The sequence below is a fragment of the Emydura macquarii genome, unplaced genomic scaffold, assembly GCF_026122565.2.
Source record: "Emydura macquarii macquarii isolate MOO-44397 ecotype Brisbane River unplaced genomic scaffold, CSIRO-AGI_Emac_v2 contig_3343, whole genome shotgun sequence".
Taxonomy (NCBI): Eukaryota; Metazoa; Chordata; order Testudines; family Chelidae; genus Emydura; species Emydura macquarii.
The window spans coordinates 1695920-1715246 of NW_027133480.1; the positions used below are offsets into that span (position 1 = coordinate 1695920).

The 19327-nt window shown below is 39.4% G+C and overlaps 1 protein-coding gene across 3 annotated transcripts in view; it reads left to right on the top strand.

The window, feature by feature from the left end:
- ZRANB1 (zinc finger RANBP2-type containing 1) overlaps window positions 1-19327 on the top strand; it is a 110519-nt gene that overhangs the window by 64928 nt on the left and 26264 nt on the right. For all 3 annotated transcript variants that reach the window (XM_067533419.1, XM_067533420.1, XM_067533418.1), the window contains exons 4-7: window positions 8222-8409; window positions 10413-10566; window positions 14270-14341; window positions 14960-15158. In XM_067533419.1, coding sequence (XP_067389520.1) covers window positions 8222-8409; window positions 10413-10566; window positions 14270-14341; window positions 14960-15158 — 613 coding nt within the window. The remainder of the gene's footprint in view (window positions 1-8221; window positions 8410-10412; window positions 10567-14269; window positions 14342-14959; window positions 15159-19327) is intronic.

Genomic DNA, 19327 nt, shown 5'->3' on the forward strand with positions numbered 1-19327 from the left:
TACCTGGTCAGTAGAAACTTGCTAGTTCTTCGTAGCTAAAATTTCCAAAGAGTCCATTGCGCTGGCATGCTCCAACCTTGTACTGAGCAAGATTTTTCTTCAGTTACAGCTCTGGGCTGTTGCAGGCAGGACACTGTACTGAGCAGGGAGGATTTTTGTTCTGTGCCTGTCCTTTTTGATGTCCAAGCAGTGTGAAGGAGGAAGCTACCTGATTTGACTGCAGAGGGAACACTAACCAGACCTAAGGGAGTAAGGGGATGAGTGGATTAAGACAAGGAGCTTATTGATGGGGAGATACTGACAGTTCAAGTAGGGGAGAGATTAGGGCTGACTGGGCAAGGAGATTAGGAGCCAATTATATGGGGATGGGCAGGGGTAGGAGGGACAGATTTGATGACGAGCCAAGAGACGTGGGGTGTGAGTTGAGTGGCTCAGTAAAGAGAATGGTGCAAGGAGCTCAGAGTGGGGGTGGGGAATGTGGACACTGAGGGAAGGAGGGAGACCAGGACTATGTCTACACGGCAAAGAAAAACGCAGGGCACTGATCCTCAGTGCCCAGGTCAGTAGATTCGGGCTTGTGGGACTAGGGCTGTAGGGCTAAAATGGCAGTGTATTTGTACTTGGAGCCCTTCAGACAATTCAAGGAATAATTAAGCTAATTGTCATCTGTTCAAAGGGTGAGGCACAGCAACTTCCTTAATAGATTAAGCATTTCCTCTTTGTAAACATGAGAACATAGCCCTATTTTACCATGGTATTGCCATCTGTATAAGTATAGAAATCAAGTCCTTGCCTAAGCTCGGGTCTTGTCTGTACAGTCTTGCACACAATTAACAAAGTGTTTTTAATCCAGTTTAGTTAGAATCCAAGTTTGTGTGTATACATTCTCTTATTTTAAAGTGCTTCCTTTCAGTTTAGCTTAATCCTGTTTAAAGAGAAAAGATTAATCTACACCAAAAAACCACTCTAAGGACTGGTTTATACACAAAATTGTGCTCCTTTAACCACACCACTATAATGAAAGCTATTCAACTCCCACAGTGTGGACACAGCTATGCTGATATAAAGATGCTGACAATAGTGTAGTTGTTCCCATACATTTAGGAAAATCTATTGATATTGGATACCTTTGTATACACAAATGTTGACACTATAAGTTGTACCCATTTTAATTATTTTGGTTAAAAACCCACTCCACCCCAGACGAAAATAACTAAATTGGTGCAAAAACTGTGTGTAGACCAGACTTTAGGGTTAGAACATACCTGCTAACTGGCTGCTGACAATTTTCCACATGGTTGAAAAAGATGCTGTTCAGATGTCTGCATTAGTGCTCCGAGTATTGCCGACATTAGTAGGAAATGTTTTGATAGATTAATGTAAACAAGATCTAGAGCCCAAAAGAGGTCTTCCATTGAAACTGGAAGGCCGGACTTGACATACATAGAATCATAGAAGATTAGGGTTGGAAGGGACCTCGGGAGGTTATCTAGTCCAACACCCTGCTCAATGCAGGACCAACCCCAACTAAATCAAGCCAGCCAGGGCTTTGTCAAGTTGGGCCTTAAAAAATCTCTAAGGATGGAGATTCCACTACCTTCCTAGGTAACCCATTCCAATGTCTCACCATCCTCCTAGTGAAAAAGCTTTTCCTAATATCCAATGTAGAACTCCCTCATTGTAACTTGAGACCATTGTTCCTTGTTCTGTCATCTGCCACCACTGAAAACAGCCTAACTCCGTTCTCTGTGGAACCCCCTTTCAAGTAGTTGAAGGCTGCTATTAAATCCTCCCTCACTCTTCTCTTCTACAGACTAAACAAATTCAGTTCCCTCAGCCTCTCCTCATAAGTCATGTGCCCTAGTCCCCTAATCATTTTTATTGCCCTCCACTGGATTCTCTCCAATTTGTCCGCATCCTTTCTATAGTGGGGAGCCCAAAACTGGACACAATACTCCATATGTGGCCTTACCACTACCAAATAGAGGGAAATAATCACTTCCCTTGATCTTCTGGCAATGCTCTTACTAATGCAGCCCAATATGCTATTAGCCTTCTGGACAACAAGGGAACATTGTTGACTAATATCCAACTTCTTGTCCATTGTAACCCCCAGGTCCTTTTCTGTAGAACTGCTGCTTAGCCAGTTGGTCCCCAGTCTGTAGCAGTGCATGGGATTCTTCTGTCCTAAGTGCAGGACTCTGCACTTGTCCTTGTTGAACCTCATTAGATTTATTTTGGCCCAATCCTCCAATTTGTCTATGAAAAAGGGGTGGTAATGAAAGTTGGGCCATATCTTTAATCATACCAATGGCTGTCTGCAATTGCTTTGATTTGTATCTTATTACTTCTAAAGACATTTTTTAAAAGCTACTGCATCACTTGTCCCTACTGGCTTTGCAGTAGCAATGAAGGATCATTCCCTGAGTTGTGTTGACATCATTGATGCTTGTATTTAAACAAGGTTGTACATATTTTAATGCAGTGTAGATTGATTTAAATTCAGGCAATTTAAATCACCAAGAGAAAAATCATTGATTGAAATCAAGTTTCCCACTGATACTACTTCACATATTTCTTAAACAATGGTGGAAATCTGATCACTAAAACATGTTAATTTACAACTCAATACAGCATTTTACAAAATCTAGGAGGGTATACTTTGTGTAGTTTTTTAGATAACTTGGTTTTTATTAATTTAGGAAATAGTACATAATCATTACCTGTGTCAAACTGCAGATGCAGCAGCAGTACATTAGGAATGGTAAGAAGTAAATCACACACACAAACACAATTGCAATTATATTTTATTGAACTCTAAATCTTAAATGTTATATAAATGTTTCCCATTTGCAGTTGCAGCAGTCTCCTGAGTTGTTGGCTGACAGCTGTCCTTAAACTTTTTTTTTTATTTTCAAATTTTATTAACTCTAACAGACAAGTCATCACAACACTAAATGTACGCTGTCCTTAAAACTTCTACAATTAGCTCTCATCTTCCCCACTTCCACTGTCATTTTTATTCATAGACTGAAACAGAAATACGAGTTTTCCTGCTTTTTCAACTCCCAGTTGGTTTCTTAGCTTTGAGTGAATAATATCAAACGATGAAAATTTTCTCTCTGTACCTGCAGAGGAAGCTACTGCTGTGAAAAGTTGCCTTAGGAACTCTGTTTTAAGGTGCCTGGCTAAAGATTTCCACCAATTCAGGAGAGTGATTTTGTTCAAAACATCATCAGTAAACATGTACTTGACACATTTTCCTTTTTTACCCAGGGAAGGAATTTCTTCAAAATATTCCCACATAGCATTTCTCTTACACACCCAGAAGCCATGACAGTTCTTCTGTGGCAAAAGTGTGGGGGAATATAGGAAGCTGTGTGTGTGTGCTGAATAATGTCTTCCCTTTTTCTTTCCAGTCCACTCCACTGTTCCTTTATACTCTGCCTCCGTCTTTAAGACAGTGTCTTAACTAACTCCTCTGCCTTGCTTGGCCCAGCTCCAGCATCACATAAGCACAGAATAACAACAGTCCTATCCAGCCTGTGTCTTTCTTTGCACATGTGACTTTACTCTGCTGAGAAACAAACTGAAATAGAAACTGAAAGCTCAGAACTTTCAAGAAGCAAGAGCTGGTAGTTAGGCTGGACACACTAGCCATTAATTCATTTTTATGAGACTAAGTGTAGGTTTAGCATGTTTGTGCTGAGATTTAATTGTAACTATTATTTTTTTAAACGAGAGAGAAATTTAGTATTTTGATTATTTAAAAAAAAAAAATCCCCCCCCCTTTTTTTTTTTTATTTTAAAAAAAATCATTGATTTTTATCCATCCTGTTTTAATGTAAGCTCCTTAGACACTGGGGGGGGGGGGGGGGGCAGGGGGCGAGGGGGAATCAGTTGTTAGATAAAGCAATTTTGCAGTGTCCAGATTAGTGTTGAAGGCAACAGAAAATGTTCATAATATGAACTGATCAAAAGGTTCAAGACCCTTTAAAACAATTCTTGATTTTTTTTTTAAGAGATCCTTCTTATCATCAAGTCAGAATAGAATATCCAAGTATACAGAATAATAAACTTCCTGAGTGTCAAAATGTTAAAAAGTAATTAAAATACTGAAATAGTCCTAGACATAGATCCTTCTGTAGTAGTGGCTGTAGGGTATCCTCATAATTATTATGCTGCACGCCCCCCCCCCCCCTCCCCCCGTTGCATAGGGAGAAGCAAAAAAGTAGTCTTTCACTCTGAAACTAAATCTGCTAGCCTTTTCATACTTAGCCCTTCTGAAGTCAGTGGGACTGTGTGATTAAGGCAAACAGAATTTAGCCTTCTGTTTACAGTGTAATTTTTCTCCATATTTCCAGAATTTTAATTCAGTAAAACAGTACAACTCTCTGTATCAAATTGGATGCATATTAAGGAGTACCTTAACAGTAAAATCTTAACTGCAGTTGTTCCCCTGTAACAGTCAGGCTGACCACTCACTTAAGAAAATGTAAGCAATTGTAACTGGTGATGGCTGTATAGTAAATACCAGGATGGGCATCATAGCGGTGGGGTAAAGAATACAAGATAAGGAAAGTAGGAGTAGTTCTTTATTATTTAGGGCTTGCCCACACTTAGTGATGCAGCTGTAGGGCTTGGTGAAGATGCTACCTACGCAAACGGGAGAGCTTCTCCCATCAGCGTAAGTAGTCCACCTACCCAAGAGGCGGTAGCTGTGTTGACAGGAGAAGTCCAACTGTCAACATAGTGCTGTCTACCCTGGGAGTTAGGTTGGTATAACTGTGTCGCTCAGGGATGTGGATTTTCCACCTCTCTGAGTAATGTAATTATAACATAAGTTTGCAGTGTAGACCAGAGCTAAGACCTTGTTGTTTTACTTTCTACTGAATCATTTGCTTTCTTGATCCTACTTTATAATACATCCTCTCATGTAAATTTGTCCAGACTCATTTTGTTCTAATTTGAAAGACGTTTGTCCATGTTTGCAAAGTTTCTGTAAAGTTGTTAAGACTTTTCTAAGAGGTGCACAGTTTTGCAGGTATGAAGGAGACTTTTTTTTTTTCATAGTGCTTTGAAGCAGTGTTTTTAATAGCATCAGTTCCCACAGATTCACCTGGTTAATGGTGCTAACATTCTAGTCCAGAGAATATTACTTCTGCTTTTCCTTTTTTGCTATAAAAATCATATTTGTGTCCTGTCTTGAATTTTAGTCTATGAATTAGAAAGTTTTTGCTTTCGGTAAAATATATTATTTTATTTCATGAGCAAGACTCATCTACTTAGATAAAATGGGCCATCTACAACATAAACTTAACATTTCTGGAAGCCACTCTTCTCCTCTCTTCTCCCCTCCTCTTCCTCCTCCCCCCCCCCCCCCCCGATAAATAGACCTGCCATATGCATGTAATGGACCAGGTTTATAAATTGGGGGTAAAAGCTATTGTGGGCATAAATTTATATATATATAATTTTTCATAAACAGCTGTGACCATACACTTTGCAAATTGCATGTGCAAGTGGACTTCTTGACTGTTAGCTTACCTGGTAGACATACTTGGCAAATTGAATGCACTGAACCTAACATTTAAAGGTACGAATACAAATATACTAGGTATGAAAGACAAAATTGGGGAATTTATGAAGAAGTTTTGTCTTTGGATATGCCACATTGAAAAGGGAGTTATCGGAATGTTTCCAGTGTTGTTAGACTTTTTTTTTAAATAAATGAAAATTATCAAAATGCTATTAAAAACCAAATATTAGTGCATTTGTCTGGATTGTATTCCCATTTTGAGGCATTTTTTCCTGGAGCTATGGATAAATCTCCTGATACCAGTTAGATTTGAAATCTGTGCTTGGTAACAGTTGACACTTATAATTGTTGAATAGTCACATGCTGAAGACCAAGTTTTCAAATCTAGAAAACCAGGAATTCCAGATTGCTGTTAAAGGAGAGTATGAGGAATATTTAGGCCTGGTATTCACTACAGAGTTAGGTCAATGCAAGGCAGTTTACACCGACCTAACTATGTAAGTGTCTACACTAAAATTTTGCTTCCACTGACATAACTGCACTGCTATGCTAACTTAACTGTGTGAGACATAGTGTTGATGTAGTTTGGACAAAGTAGTGTCAGTGTAGACACTGAATTACTTACATTCATTGTTACTGGCTTATCGTGAGAACGAGCACCACCGATACAAGGAGCATAGATTGGACATGCAAAAGCAATTTAATTACTGCGGCGGAGGCTGTTTGCCAGTTTAACATAGGTTAACATAATTTTGTAGTATAGACATACCCTCAGTGATGAAACTATGAAAGCGCTGCTTCTGTTTGCTTGCAGTTATATCAGAGTCTGTTTTCAGCAATGATTTCTGTGAAAACTAAACAGAAATTGTTTCAACTTGGAAAACAACTGTGTGGCCTATCAGATTCTACCAAATGTGCAACTGTGAAGTTTGAAATAGGCCCATTTGTCTCACTAAAATGTTAAGCTTTATCCAAACATGCCTAAGAAATCCATGTTTTCAAATTATAATTTTAAAAACCCAGTTTATGTGATTAAACTGGCTGTAGTTGAATAAAGTCACAAAACCGTCCAAACTCTAGTGTCCCTCATCTGTCTAGTGTTCTGAGTCAATAAAAACAAGTATTTCATTGTGGGGAGCCACCATGTTTTAAAATATCTGTGAGAGAACTTCAAGTACTAAAAAGTTTGGGTACTATGGCTCTAAGGTGCTGCAGCAGCTAGCTTCCCCTTGCAGTCTCGGAAGCAAAGAGGCTTGGCAGAAAAATAACAAAAATGTGTTTATGTACTCCTTCCATCATGGAAGTGGATGGATATCTCCATCTAACCTGTAATAGAAAAAGCAAGACTGGCAGTGGGTGCCTATCCCTAAGAAGGGGTTTTGGAAGTTCCTGGCAGATGGAAAAGAAAGAAATTTGATTTTAGAACAGAAGCAGCAGGAGCTACATGGGCTCATAGAGTGGGGCAATGTTTCCAAACTGAACAGGCCAAAGACGCATGGAGTCACTGGATGGCGCAAACAGCGACTGCTCTTAAACATAGTTCTGCAGGATTGTCAAATGAGCTTCCACTCCCAAGTGCAAATGCAGAAGAAGCTAGTTTTTAAAATAAGAAAGTGTTGATATACATAGAATATTCTTAAAAGGCAAATGTTAGTCTTCTTGTGTGTGATGTTTAACAGCGGAAAGAATGCAGTTGGTAGTAATAGCAGTGTTTAAATTTGAGCACATATCTGAGATGAATCCCAGTTGATTCATCTCAACAGAATTATTCTGAATAGAAAGAAAACATATGCTTAGCTTCTATTCAACTGTAGCTTTAAATAAACAAATAATAAAGATAAAAGCCCTGCTTGGGGTAGGGGAAAATCATTCTCTTCCCCAAAGAGTAAAACCTAGGCTACTAGAAAACGTGGAATATGCATTTCTTCTCTTCATCTTAGTTACTAACAAGTGCTACTACTTTAAAAAGGGAATATTGCTGGCCAGAAAAGCCATACTCGTAAGCACAGCATAATTATTTTACACAAATACTTTCCATGACAGTTGATCTAGGAATACAGTAAGTGTTATGTATGACCAAAGTATTAGAAGAAGAATTTAATGTGGAATTGACTTTTTATCCTATATTATATTTTTCAATGGAAAGTCAATTCCATATTAAATTTTCTTTGTACAAGGGTATTTTCTGTGATAAATGGCAAGGTTTGAAGGGATTTGTCAAAACAAACTTTTTTGCATGTATGGTGTACACTGTCTGATTTTGACAGGCTTTAAGATAAGCTGCAGGCAGAGTTGTCAAAATAGAACTTTGTTCTGAATGACCCTTTTCATCATCCATAATCAGATGTTAGGACCATTCATTATATTTAAACCAAGTGTTCTTTCTGATGGACCACACCACCAAACCTTACTTGGATCACTGGCTCCTACTCTGGTGTGGCGTCCTAGCATATGCTTGCTGGAGCATGGAACTGGTCTGAGGGGTAAGGTAAGTGCAGGACTGCAGAATTTTAAAATAAAAACAGCATTTATTTGTAGATCTTACTCACTGAGCAATATCACTTTTGTTCTCAAAGAGTGGAGTCCAACGGGCATAGGGAAACTGTAGGAAATAAAATAGTTTGATTCAGAATCATACTTTTATTATCTAAAATGAAGTTAATGTGCTTTTTGTGTCTTCAGGAGTTGTAGAAGGTGATTTAGCTGCTGTTGAAGCATACAAGTCATCAGGAGGAGATATTGCACGCCAGCTTACTGCAGATGAAGTACGTCTGCTAAATCGTCCTTCTGCTTTTGATGTGGGTTACACGCTTGTACATCTGGCTATACGCTTTCAAAGACAGAATATGCTAGCAATTTTGCTTACAGAGGTGAGTTACTTTGGCCCTTGTTTAGGTTAAATAAAGATTTTTAGCAACCTTGCCACTGTTTGCCATTTTTGGAGTGCAGCTTTCTTTGCTAGCTGATGGAGACAAACAAATATTAGAAAAATGCATGCATAGCTTCTTTGTGCCTTTTTTCTGTTTGATTTTTCAGCAACAGTTCTCTTAAAACGTGGATAGGTGGATGTGGTAGTCTCACTCGCTTAGTTTCCTATCAGATCTAAGCAGTCTGGTCATACTTCCTGACCTTATTGACAGTGGAAGTAAACTACTTGGCTGCCTCCTGTGCTTTTGGGTGGGGGAGAGGAAACGCCTCTAGAGCAAAACACTTAGAGAAAATTAAACTATTGTATCTGTGTGTGCTGGGGAGTTGTAGCAGCTCCAGAGCGCAGCAGGGGGCAGCGAATGGCAGGAGTAGGCATGTAGCTGCCACTATGCCAACTCCACAGGCAGGAAGAGGAGAGCTGACCCCATGGGCAGGAGGTGATGGTGGTGTGGCTGACTCAGGTTTGAGGGAAAGGGTTGGGGGTGGGTTGGAGAACAACTTGCACCTCTTGGGGTGGGTCAGGTCAGATGTCTTGGGTCCAAGTCGGACCTAAAAATTAGGTCTGAACAGACCTAGTATAGACTGGTCAGATAACATGTGAAGTGCCACCTAGAGGCACTGCTGAGATGCACTACCTTCTTTCAGGGAAGAATTACTCAACAGAGCCTCATTTCAATTCTCCTTCCTGCTTAAAGCTGAATCAGGAATCCATGCAATTTTTAAGGAAAATCTAATGAGAAAAATTACTCTTACTGCAGGGTATGGGGCTTAGCTTCCCTAAGGAAGCTGCTGTGTTGGAGAAGGGGGATTAGACACATTTTTATGTGCATCTCAAGCCAGGGGATGAGGAACAGAATAGCAGAAGAGATGACTAGTGGGAAATGTTCAGATAGTCTGAAGAATCGACTATTTGTGTGCAGTTAGTACATGCAACTGCATATTTAAGTGATGAGGGACACGTGTGTAATTGGATGGATGGATAGATTTAAAACAGTTAGCTTCACTGAAAAATCCTGTATTTTTGATTTTTCAGTAGCAATGTTTTCCTGAAACAGTTGTGAAAATGTATACTGAACCCTAGAAAACAATAGTAATACTGGTCCCTACTTTTGTCAGGATAATGACTCCTCTAAAATGCACGTCTTCCAAATGCCTTTTAAAAATATTTCCATTGTGTAGTCCAGATGTACCTGATGTTGATGTTTGACCTTTATAATTGGATGACTTTTTTTCTGCCACTGATGGCCAGAATCCTTCAGAATATTGTGTGGTCTATGTATTAGTCATTTTCCCACTTATTAGACTTTGGCGAGTGGCAGGTAAGAAATCGGAAGCTTCCTTGTACAAGCCCAATCAGTATGGGGTATAGAATCCTGTGTAACATGGAAACAAAGAAGAAATTACGTGAGGATGCTAAATTGTTATCAGAGCCCATCCATAACATCAGGCTTTTTCCTTTTGTCACCAAGTGGCCTTACTGGTTCTAGTTTGGATCAGCATTTTATGAACCATCATTTTGTTTGTTTGCTTCTGTTGTCTAATTCCCCCCCCCCCCCCCCCCCCCCAGCCATCTGTTCAATTTCAGTTTTGGTTTGATTCAAGGCTAAGTTACTGTGGTAGTCAGTTCAGTGTTTGTTAGCTTCATAATGAGTAAATGGTATTTACATTCACTCACTTATGATAGCTGTTGACTTACTTGTAATGTCTTTGAGGAGATTGATATTTACACTCATGTGACCTTCTTGCATCTCTCTTGATGGGATCAGTTTTTCTCTTAGTTGTGTTCATTCCAGCTGCCTTCATTATAAGCAACTTAAACACCTACTGTATCCCTCTTTTTTCCTCAGAATGTTTTCTATGAATTGTTACCTGATGCCTAACTCTTCTTACTCTTTTTGGGTAAATATAAACACCAGCAGGTGAAATAAGGCTGTTTATATTACAGGTATCGCAACATGCAGCAAAGTGCATTCCAGCAATGGTGTGTCCAGAACTTACAGAACAAATCCGGCGTGAAATTGCTGCATCTCTTCATCAGCGAAAGGGAGATTTTGCTTGCTATTTTCTAACTGACCTTGTAACATTTACATTACCTGCAGGTAATTATGAAATGTTCCTCACTTTTATTAATGTTGCTTTTGTTACTTTAATTGTGTATGAAACTACCAGCATATTTTGTTTGTTTCTCCTCCCACCAAGTTTTCTGGTGTAACTTCGTTAGCACTTGATACATAATAATTCTTAGCCTTTTCCTAATGCTTTTTAAAGCTGCAAAGCTCTTCACATATTTCAATTCTCACATCTCTCCTGTGTAATAAACTGCTATTATCCTCAGTTTTAGAGATGGGAAAATTGAAGCAAAAAAGATGTCTTCCCAGAATGAGTCTGTAATAAAGTTGGGATCTTGATTAGAGATAAAGACTTGATTAAAGATCAAGTGTGCCTGGCTCTTAGTTCGATGCTCAGATGACTAGATTATTCTGTAGTTCTATAATTTTAAACTTCCTTTTTTAAAACAAAAGGTTTGACATATAATGTTTTTGGTTTTGGGACTAAAACTACTATTCGTACGTATTCTGCTTTTTTTCCTTAACTGTAATGTGAACATTTTCATGTATCTTCAATTTATTCTTAGATGGCATGATCAAGAAGCACATCAGCTGTTTGATACAGAATATTTGTGAAATTATTTAGAGATGAGAATGTCTTAGTCTTCTGCAAGAGTTCCCTGGACTGAATAGTCAATCATAGAATTTTCATCCTAGTTGAATAAAGTGAAGTTTTTGTAATTTATATAGTACAGTATACCTCAAGCAGTAAAGTCTGCATACAGTATTTTATGTATTTTGTATTTAGCATTATTAATAGTCAACATAAAAATGCTCCATTTGAGCTTTCCCCACAAATTTAAGTAAAATCCTGTGTTCCATGATAATATTCTATTATAGACTGGATGGACAGGAAAAAAAGGAAACATAATTATATTGGCAGAAACTGGCCCTGGACTTGCTTACAATAGGAGATTGTCTATCACTTCTCTAGAAGGATTACCCTTTTATAAACATGTATTTAAATTGATATTTATTTTTATACCATGACCCTAAATTATGAAAGTAAAAAGAACGTTTCCAGGTCTGGCTACCTGCTCACTTAAAAATGCTCTTGATAATATACTTACCACGTCTGTTAGTCTCTCCTTGGAATCTTTGTATGGAAAACTGTATAGTGACTTTCTTTATTCCATTGTGTATTTGGTCATTTAAGCTATTTTTCGGTAAGCAGTAGCTGTAGTGCATTATGACCATAAGTAGGGGTCCGCTGTAATCTCACAACAACGGAATTATTCCCCACTGCAAAAAGGAGCATTTCTGGCTACTGCATTTGTTCTGATTCATTAGGTCATGTAATGTGAAGCAGACAATCTGGTAGTGTCGTTGCTAGAGACTTTTAAAAATAACTTTCCTTTTATGTTTGTCTTTGGGTGGGGTGGGGAGGAGTACAATTGAATGTTTTCACAATGCGAAATGAATATACAGAGCCAGCTGGAATAGAACAGGTTGCTTGCATTGAAAGTGAAAATACTTTCTGAAACTGCATTTATTATAAAATTTCAGTTTTGAGGAGTGTGTAATAGCTGTGTAATTTGCCCTTATCTATCTCAGTTGAAATATATTTAACGTGCTCCAAACTCTGTACATCGGAGTTTTATCACACCATGGGATATAATAAAACTTACCCAGAAAAAAACCTTGCCTTATCACAGAATACAATAGTTTTTGTTGTAGAAATAGGCCTTAGGCTGTGGGTCCTTCCTAAAGGCTGTGCCGGTAAATAACTGAGCATATTGGACTTGGTGTCCATGATATTAGCCCAAAATGATTTTCTATTTACATACTGCACTAGATCAAGGTTGTCCTAACCCTGAGATGGGAAAACTTTTCTTCTTTACTTATTTCTTGCTTTCTCATCCAGTTCCCTACTTCACTGATTCTTCTAAAACAGATCATTGGTGATCCTACAGATGTGTAGAGATCCTTTGTATCAGGTGCCTTAGTGCTTTCAAGGCCATGACCAGCCAGCACAAAGGATTCTTAATTTAGTCTCGGATCTGAAGCTTTGGACTACACATGGATGAACTGAAAATAGCAAAGCCTTGTTGACGACAAATTGGTGGTTAAGGATGATGAACAGTAAGAATCAACTAGTCAATAACTGCACACATTCCATATAGCAGTCAATCAATGGCACCATCACTCTTTACAGAACATGATGTATACACCGATGAGCTCTTTGACGGCTGCTGTGTCTGATGTGCGAGTGACAGTCCCATTCACAGGTAGGGCGTACCCACGCTCTAGCAATGTTCTGAATCAGAGCACCAGATTACTTTCTTCTCTGATGCCAGTCATCACAAAGCTTGATCCAATCCACTTCACTTCATCTTCAAACTGACTCTAACAACCAGAGTGGCATTCTGCACTCCTTTCCCAGTCATCCACAGAGATTCCAAAGGATACAAATGCATCTTTGCAAGCATCCTGAAATCTGTACAGCAGTCTTCCTCTCTTCCTAGACACTTCAGGCGCTTCAGAGTACAGCACACTCTTTGGGATCCTGTAATCCGGCATTTGCTTGGCATGTCCAAGCCGTCTGAGTCTTTTCTTACTAATCAACATTCCTATGAAGGACATATCAGCACCATTTAACACTTCACATTTGTCATCCTCTCTTGCCATCCTATTCAAAGAGTTTTACTCAGGCATCTGATATGAAAGCTGTTTAGTTTTTTGGTATGTCTGGCATAAATCGTCCATGTTTCTGAGCCATATAGAAGAGTGGATAAAACACATTCTCAAAAATACAGATTTTCACTTTAGTTGGCAATTTGTTATTGTTCCAGGCTCTGTCTTGCAAAAGACCAAAGTTCCTGATTGCTTTGCCAATTCTACTAGTAAGCTCAGCATCAAGATCTACATTGCTGGTAACAGTAGAGCCAAGGTAACAAAATTGATCAACAGCATCCAGACGAATACCATCTAAGGTGATATCTGGAACTGGTTTTGAAGAGCCTTGGTGCATGATAACTCTTCTTCAAGCTTATTGCTAGCCCAAAAATTTTACATAAATCAGAGACCTTGGTAATAAGATGTTGTAGGGCATCAATAGTATGAGCCACGTGGGCTGCATCATCTGTAAACATATCCCTTTTGATTATCTCCTTCACTTTCATCTTAGCTCTGATCATTGCAATGTTTAACAAACCTCCATCATGTATAGTACTAAGCTAAACACCCTCTTGAACATCACGGAACACATGTTGAAGCAGGAATGAGAACAAAATATTAAACAATGTCGGAGCAAGTACACAGCCTTGCTTCACTCCATTGTTTGATGTTAAATGAGTCATACTCTTAGTTTTCATACATTACTATTGGCATCATGCCATCGTGTAAGGATTTTGCAAGGTTTAGCAATACAGGTGGTCAACCAAGTTTCTTCAGAACAACATATAGATAGCCCTGACTAATTGTGTCAAAGGCTTTTGTTAAATCTATAAAACCTATGTACAGTGGAATATGCTTCTCTCTGCACTTTTCCTGCAGGTATCTTACCAAGAAGACCATGTCTACAATGGACCTTTCTGAACGGAAGCCACACTGGCTTTCAGGATAGATTCTCTCAGCTAATGTTTGAAGTCCTAAGTAAAAGAATACAGCATAAGATTTTTCCCGTGATGATATAGCAGTACTCCATTTATAAATGTGTTAGTGTTAAGACATCTATTCATTGTTCCTTTTCCAGACATTGAAGACTTGCCACCAACAGTCCAAGAGAAATTATTTGATGAAGTACTTGATAGGGATGTTCAGAAAGGTAAGCCCTTGTATATAGAGAGATTTATTACAAACAAACCCTCAAGTCTTGCTCTCTGCTATTAAGGAGATATTTTATTTAGTTTTGAGTAACACATCAATTGTATGTTTAAAGCAAAACTTTATACTGGGTAAGTTGGCATTTGCAAGCAAATTTCTACCTTAATATAAAGATTGCAGAGATTTGATTTTAACATTAGGAAGACTTCTGAAGGGACAGAAAAAGAAAAAGCGAAGCTGTAGTGCTGGTAGAACTTGTGAAACCTATGAATTTGTTATAGTCTAAAAACTGCTAAAGGCTCCAAGTCATGGGCTCCTCAATACTATATCTCCTGTACTTAAGTAAAATTGGTGTACAAGCTTTCCATTTCAGTGGCTTTCTTGAAACAAATTATGGTTTTTAAGTTTGTCTGCTTTCTTTATCTACAGTTTAGCCCAGGGAACTCAGCTCTACCCTGTTTAATGCAACTATGTTTGTAATGTTAAAGTGAATAGATATATGGTAAATTGTTGATTGCATAGTATCTTCTGATAGCCAGTTTACCTGTAATATGGATTTTCACGTTGAAAAGAGTCTAATTGCAAATAAGAGTTACTTAGGATTTTTCTTGTTTTGTAGAACTAGAAGAGGAATCTCCCATTATAAACTGGTCTTTGGAATTGGGTACGCGTTTGGATAGTAGACTATATGCACTTTGGAATCGGACTGCAGGGGACTGCCTGCTTGATTCAGTACTACAAGCTACCTGGGGCATTTATGACAAGGACTCGGTGCTACGAAAAGCTCTTCATGACAGTTTACATGACTGTTCACATTGGTAAGCTGGCGTATTTCTCGTATTAAGTTCATGAATAGTGTTCCAGTAGCACTGATTGTATTACAGTGATGAGCTCATTGATTTATACTTAATTATGTGGAACAAAAGGGAAGAATCACTGAACAGTTGAAGTTGCATGTTTTTAGCTTTTAAAAAAACAAAAATAAATCAAAACAAAACATGTAAATCAATTGTATAAATAAATCCAATTCTTATTTTCAGTGCCTTAAATACTATACAGTGTCCTTACCATGAGGTATAGTATGGCGATTACTGCAGCTTTCAAGTTATGCTTTTTGTAGATTTGCAATGTGAAGTGTAGTGAGTTTATTGTTGACCCGTATGTGCTAGTTTTTGATAACTTAGTTTTTAGTGAGTGGAAAATATATGTTAAAATAACATCAGGTTATAAAAGTTAGGAAATGCCAGAATTAAAGTTGCCTGTGCAACCTTAACATGTCCCCCCTTTTTGCAAATGCATTACGATGGTCCCTTTTCCCCACAGGTTCCCCATCTCATTCATTGGATAGAATGGACTGTGCTCACTGAATGAGGAGCTATTCAATATTTTGTGTTCTCCTCATTGCTCAACATGTGGCCTCATGCCTGTATTGCTGCACAGTATTCAAACCCTGCTCTGAAAACACTATTAATGTCCTCATGGGCTTTTCTATAATATCTGAGTGTTTAGCAAATGTTAAAAACCCTGGTGAGGGCATTATCAGGGAAATATTTAAACAAAAGGTAACTAATACTATACTAAGGCTACTAAATAAATATATAGAACTAGAAAAGTCACTAAGAACTCGGAAGATTATAAGGTTAGAAACCACATGGAGTTCTGACTCCAGCCGCTGGTGGTAAGAAGGAACTGAGGAGGAAAAGGGACAGAGCTGCCTCATATCGCCAGGGGAGGGGCTCTGGCCAAGAGGCATAAACACATCCTCTACAGTTACTGCTAGGCAAAATTCTCTGGCACTGCTGTGCTGGGCGCGCACATGCCTAATTGGAATACATGTCTGCATCTACTCAAAGAATGACTTTTCATCTTGATTTGGGATAGGAAGACCATTTCCCACCCATCTCTATTTAAATCGGTTGCTGATTTGAGGCCTTGGAGGCACTGGGCTTACTCCTGCTATATTTTAGGGACACATGGCTGGTCAGGCCCTTAAGTGACCTTTGGACCACATCATAACTTCCTGGGACGAGGACTGAAAGCTAAAATTCCACAAGCAAAGTTGCAGACAAATGGTCCCTACACAGAAAGACTATGGAAAAACAGGGAGCATAACCTCTAAATTCCCTGGATGCACAGAGAACAGAAACGCCAACTTGTAGACCCAAGGAACCACAATGCTATCAACCATTCCAGCTGCTTCTGCACTCAGCGTGCAGCTCCAGCAAGGAGCAAGAATTACACAGTTCGTAGCAGCCTTAACTAACAGAATTTCTGCTAGAGTCTGATAGGACCATGCTATATAAAAGTTACTGCTCCCCAGAACCACTGTTTGCCCCAAAATATAGAGGCATGATTGAGCGGAGGCAGCTCTGGGGAACTTCTACAGAGTCTGAGTGTTAGGAAAGAAGCATACCATGTTGGCCTCAAGTCTCCATTCCTCTACACTATATAGTTTTATCTTCTCCCCTTCATGCCTTATAGTACAGCATAGCATAGAAGTTTTAATCCAGGATAACACTCTCATACACACAAATTCAACAGCTGAAGGAGATTTCCTTGCTAATACTCTTTTTTTTTTTTTTTTTTGCTTGTTCATGATCCAAATCACCTTTTTTGCGGGGCAGGGGCAGTTGTTGGCCTCAGAGACCATTAACTCATACCTAGGACCATTCATGGTCCATTTTGGTCAATTTCGTGGCCAGAGCATTTTAAAATTAGTCAGTTTCATGGTTTCAGATGTTTACATCTGAAATTTCATTGTTGTAACCCTGGGGGTCCCAACCCAAAAGTGGGGAGGGGGAGGCGGATCGGTCACAAAGCTATTGTAGGGAGGTCGTGGGATAGCCACCCTTACTTCTACACTGCCTTCGGAGCCCAGCCCAGCTCTGATGGGAGCAGCTATGGAGCTTCCTGCAGCTGAGGAGGTTCCTGGAGGTGGGTCTGATTTTTTTTTTTTTTTTTTTTTTTCCCCTGAGCTGGTGGAAGTGCTGCTAGTCCTGGCTGGGCAGGGGAGGGATGGGACTTGGTTTTCAGAGCCCAACTCTGAAGGCAGCACAGCTATAGAGCTTCCTGCACCTGGGGAAAGTACCTGGAGGGAGGGGTCTGATCTCCCCCCAAGAGCGGCCATGCAGGGGAGGAGGAAGTCCTGTCCCTCCCCAGCCCAGCCGGGACTAGCAGTTAGAGCCCGGTGCAAAGTAGAAGCCCATTACTGGGGTGCCCCAGCCTGACCCGTCTCCCTGCCCTCCAATAGCTAGATTTCATGGGGGAGGTCTGATATCACGGTCCATGATGCGTTTTTCACAGCCATGAATTTGGTAGGGCCCTTCTCATATTGTTTTTCTTGTGATTTTTACTGTCTAGTCTAGTTTTAATCAATCCAGACCACGTGGCTTCAAATATTTTCTTCTGGAAATTTCCATATCCTGTCAGTCATAGCACGCAATCTAAAAATTTTCTTCATGCATGTATTTCCCATGGGTGTGTGCATTCTTTTATTATGCTGTATGGTTTCTCCCCTTTCTTAGCATCTATAGCAGTCAAATATTTATGCTCACTTTCATCTCTTAGTTGTCACTTAACCAAGCCACATATATTTAATTTGATATCCTCTTCAGATAGTCATTTTGCCTCTCATTTTTGTAGTCTTGAAGGTGTTGTCGGGGCTTGTGCTTTGCTCACTGAGAGTGCATCTGTTAGGAATATTAGCATTTCATCCCCCATTCAGGGAAGATCAGTCTTCTCCAGTACCATGGTAGAAGGATTCTTAAAAGGGCTCCATCTTCATCCACCAGTCCAAAAGCTGTTTCCTCTGTGGGACCGTAATACGGTCCTAGCAACTTTATTGGGACCTTCATTTGAGCCCTTGTCGTCTTGTGCCTTTCCACTTTTGTGTCCGAAAACTGCGGTCCTGATAGTGCTAGCATCCCCAAGAAGAGTATGAGAGTTGCAGGCTCTGATGGCGGAGCTGCCTTATGCACAGTTCTCAAAGGATAACATGACTTTATAAGCACATCCAAATTTTTTTTATCTAAAGTGGTTTCTCAGTTTCATTTGTACCATCTTACCTGTGTTCTTTCCTAAGCCACATTCATCTCCAGAAGAGCATCATCGCCTGATGTCTAATGTGTGGAGATGTCTAGCCTTCTATCTGGACAGGACTAGACGGTTTCTTGTTTTGCCTCATCATTTGTGTCATGTGCTGATCATATAAAAAAGGTCAAGCGGTTTCTTCCCAGACAGTCTCTATATGCATCCTGTATTGAGGCTGCAGGTGTGAGCTAATTCGAAGAGAGCATAAGTAATGTCAATAGTGTTCCTAAGTCGATATTTGCAAGGTTGCTACGTAGTCATCCATACGTACATTTACAAACTGTAATGTCATTACTGCATCTTTCAGGGCGATATGAGCTTTGGTGTGGTGGTCCTGCAATCCTTGTTTAGTTAGACTCCGAGCTTGTCTCCTGGAGGGGTACTCCTTGTGAGTCACAAAATACATGTTTGCATCAACTCGAAGAAAAAAAAAAAACTCTTACTGTAACTGGGGTTCTTCAAGATTTGATTCAGACGTGTATTCCATGTCCCACCCTCTGTCCCCTCTGCATTGAAGTCTAGTCTCTGGGGGCCATGTGGGGTGGGAAAAGGGAGGAGGGGCGGCGTTTTTTTTTCCTGGCAGCACTGAAGCATCCAAACAACTCATTCTCGCAACATTTTGCTCTATTCCCTTCTAAACTTGCTTTTTTAACAGAAAAGCATCTCTAGTTTGCTAGTGACACCTACAAGTCATTCTAACCTCATACTTATGGTTAACATAACTTACAGATTTATAATTATGCTGCTTTGCAATACTTGAATATTTTAATATCTGTAAAATATACCATATTCAAATCTATGGTTATTTCAAATATTTTTAGTAGTTTTGAAATTAACACATGCTTTTTCTCGATAAAGTAGTTCTTATAAAAGCTCTTCCTAAGTTGACTACAATCCA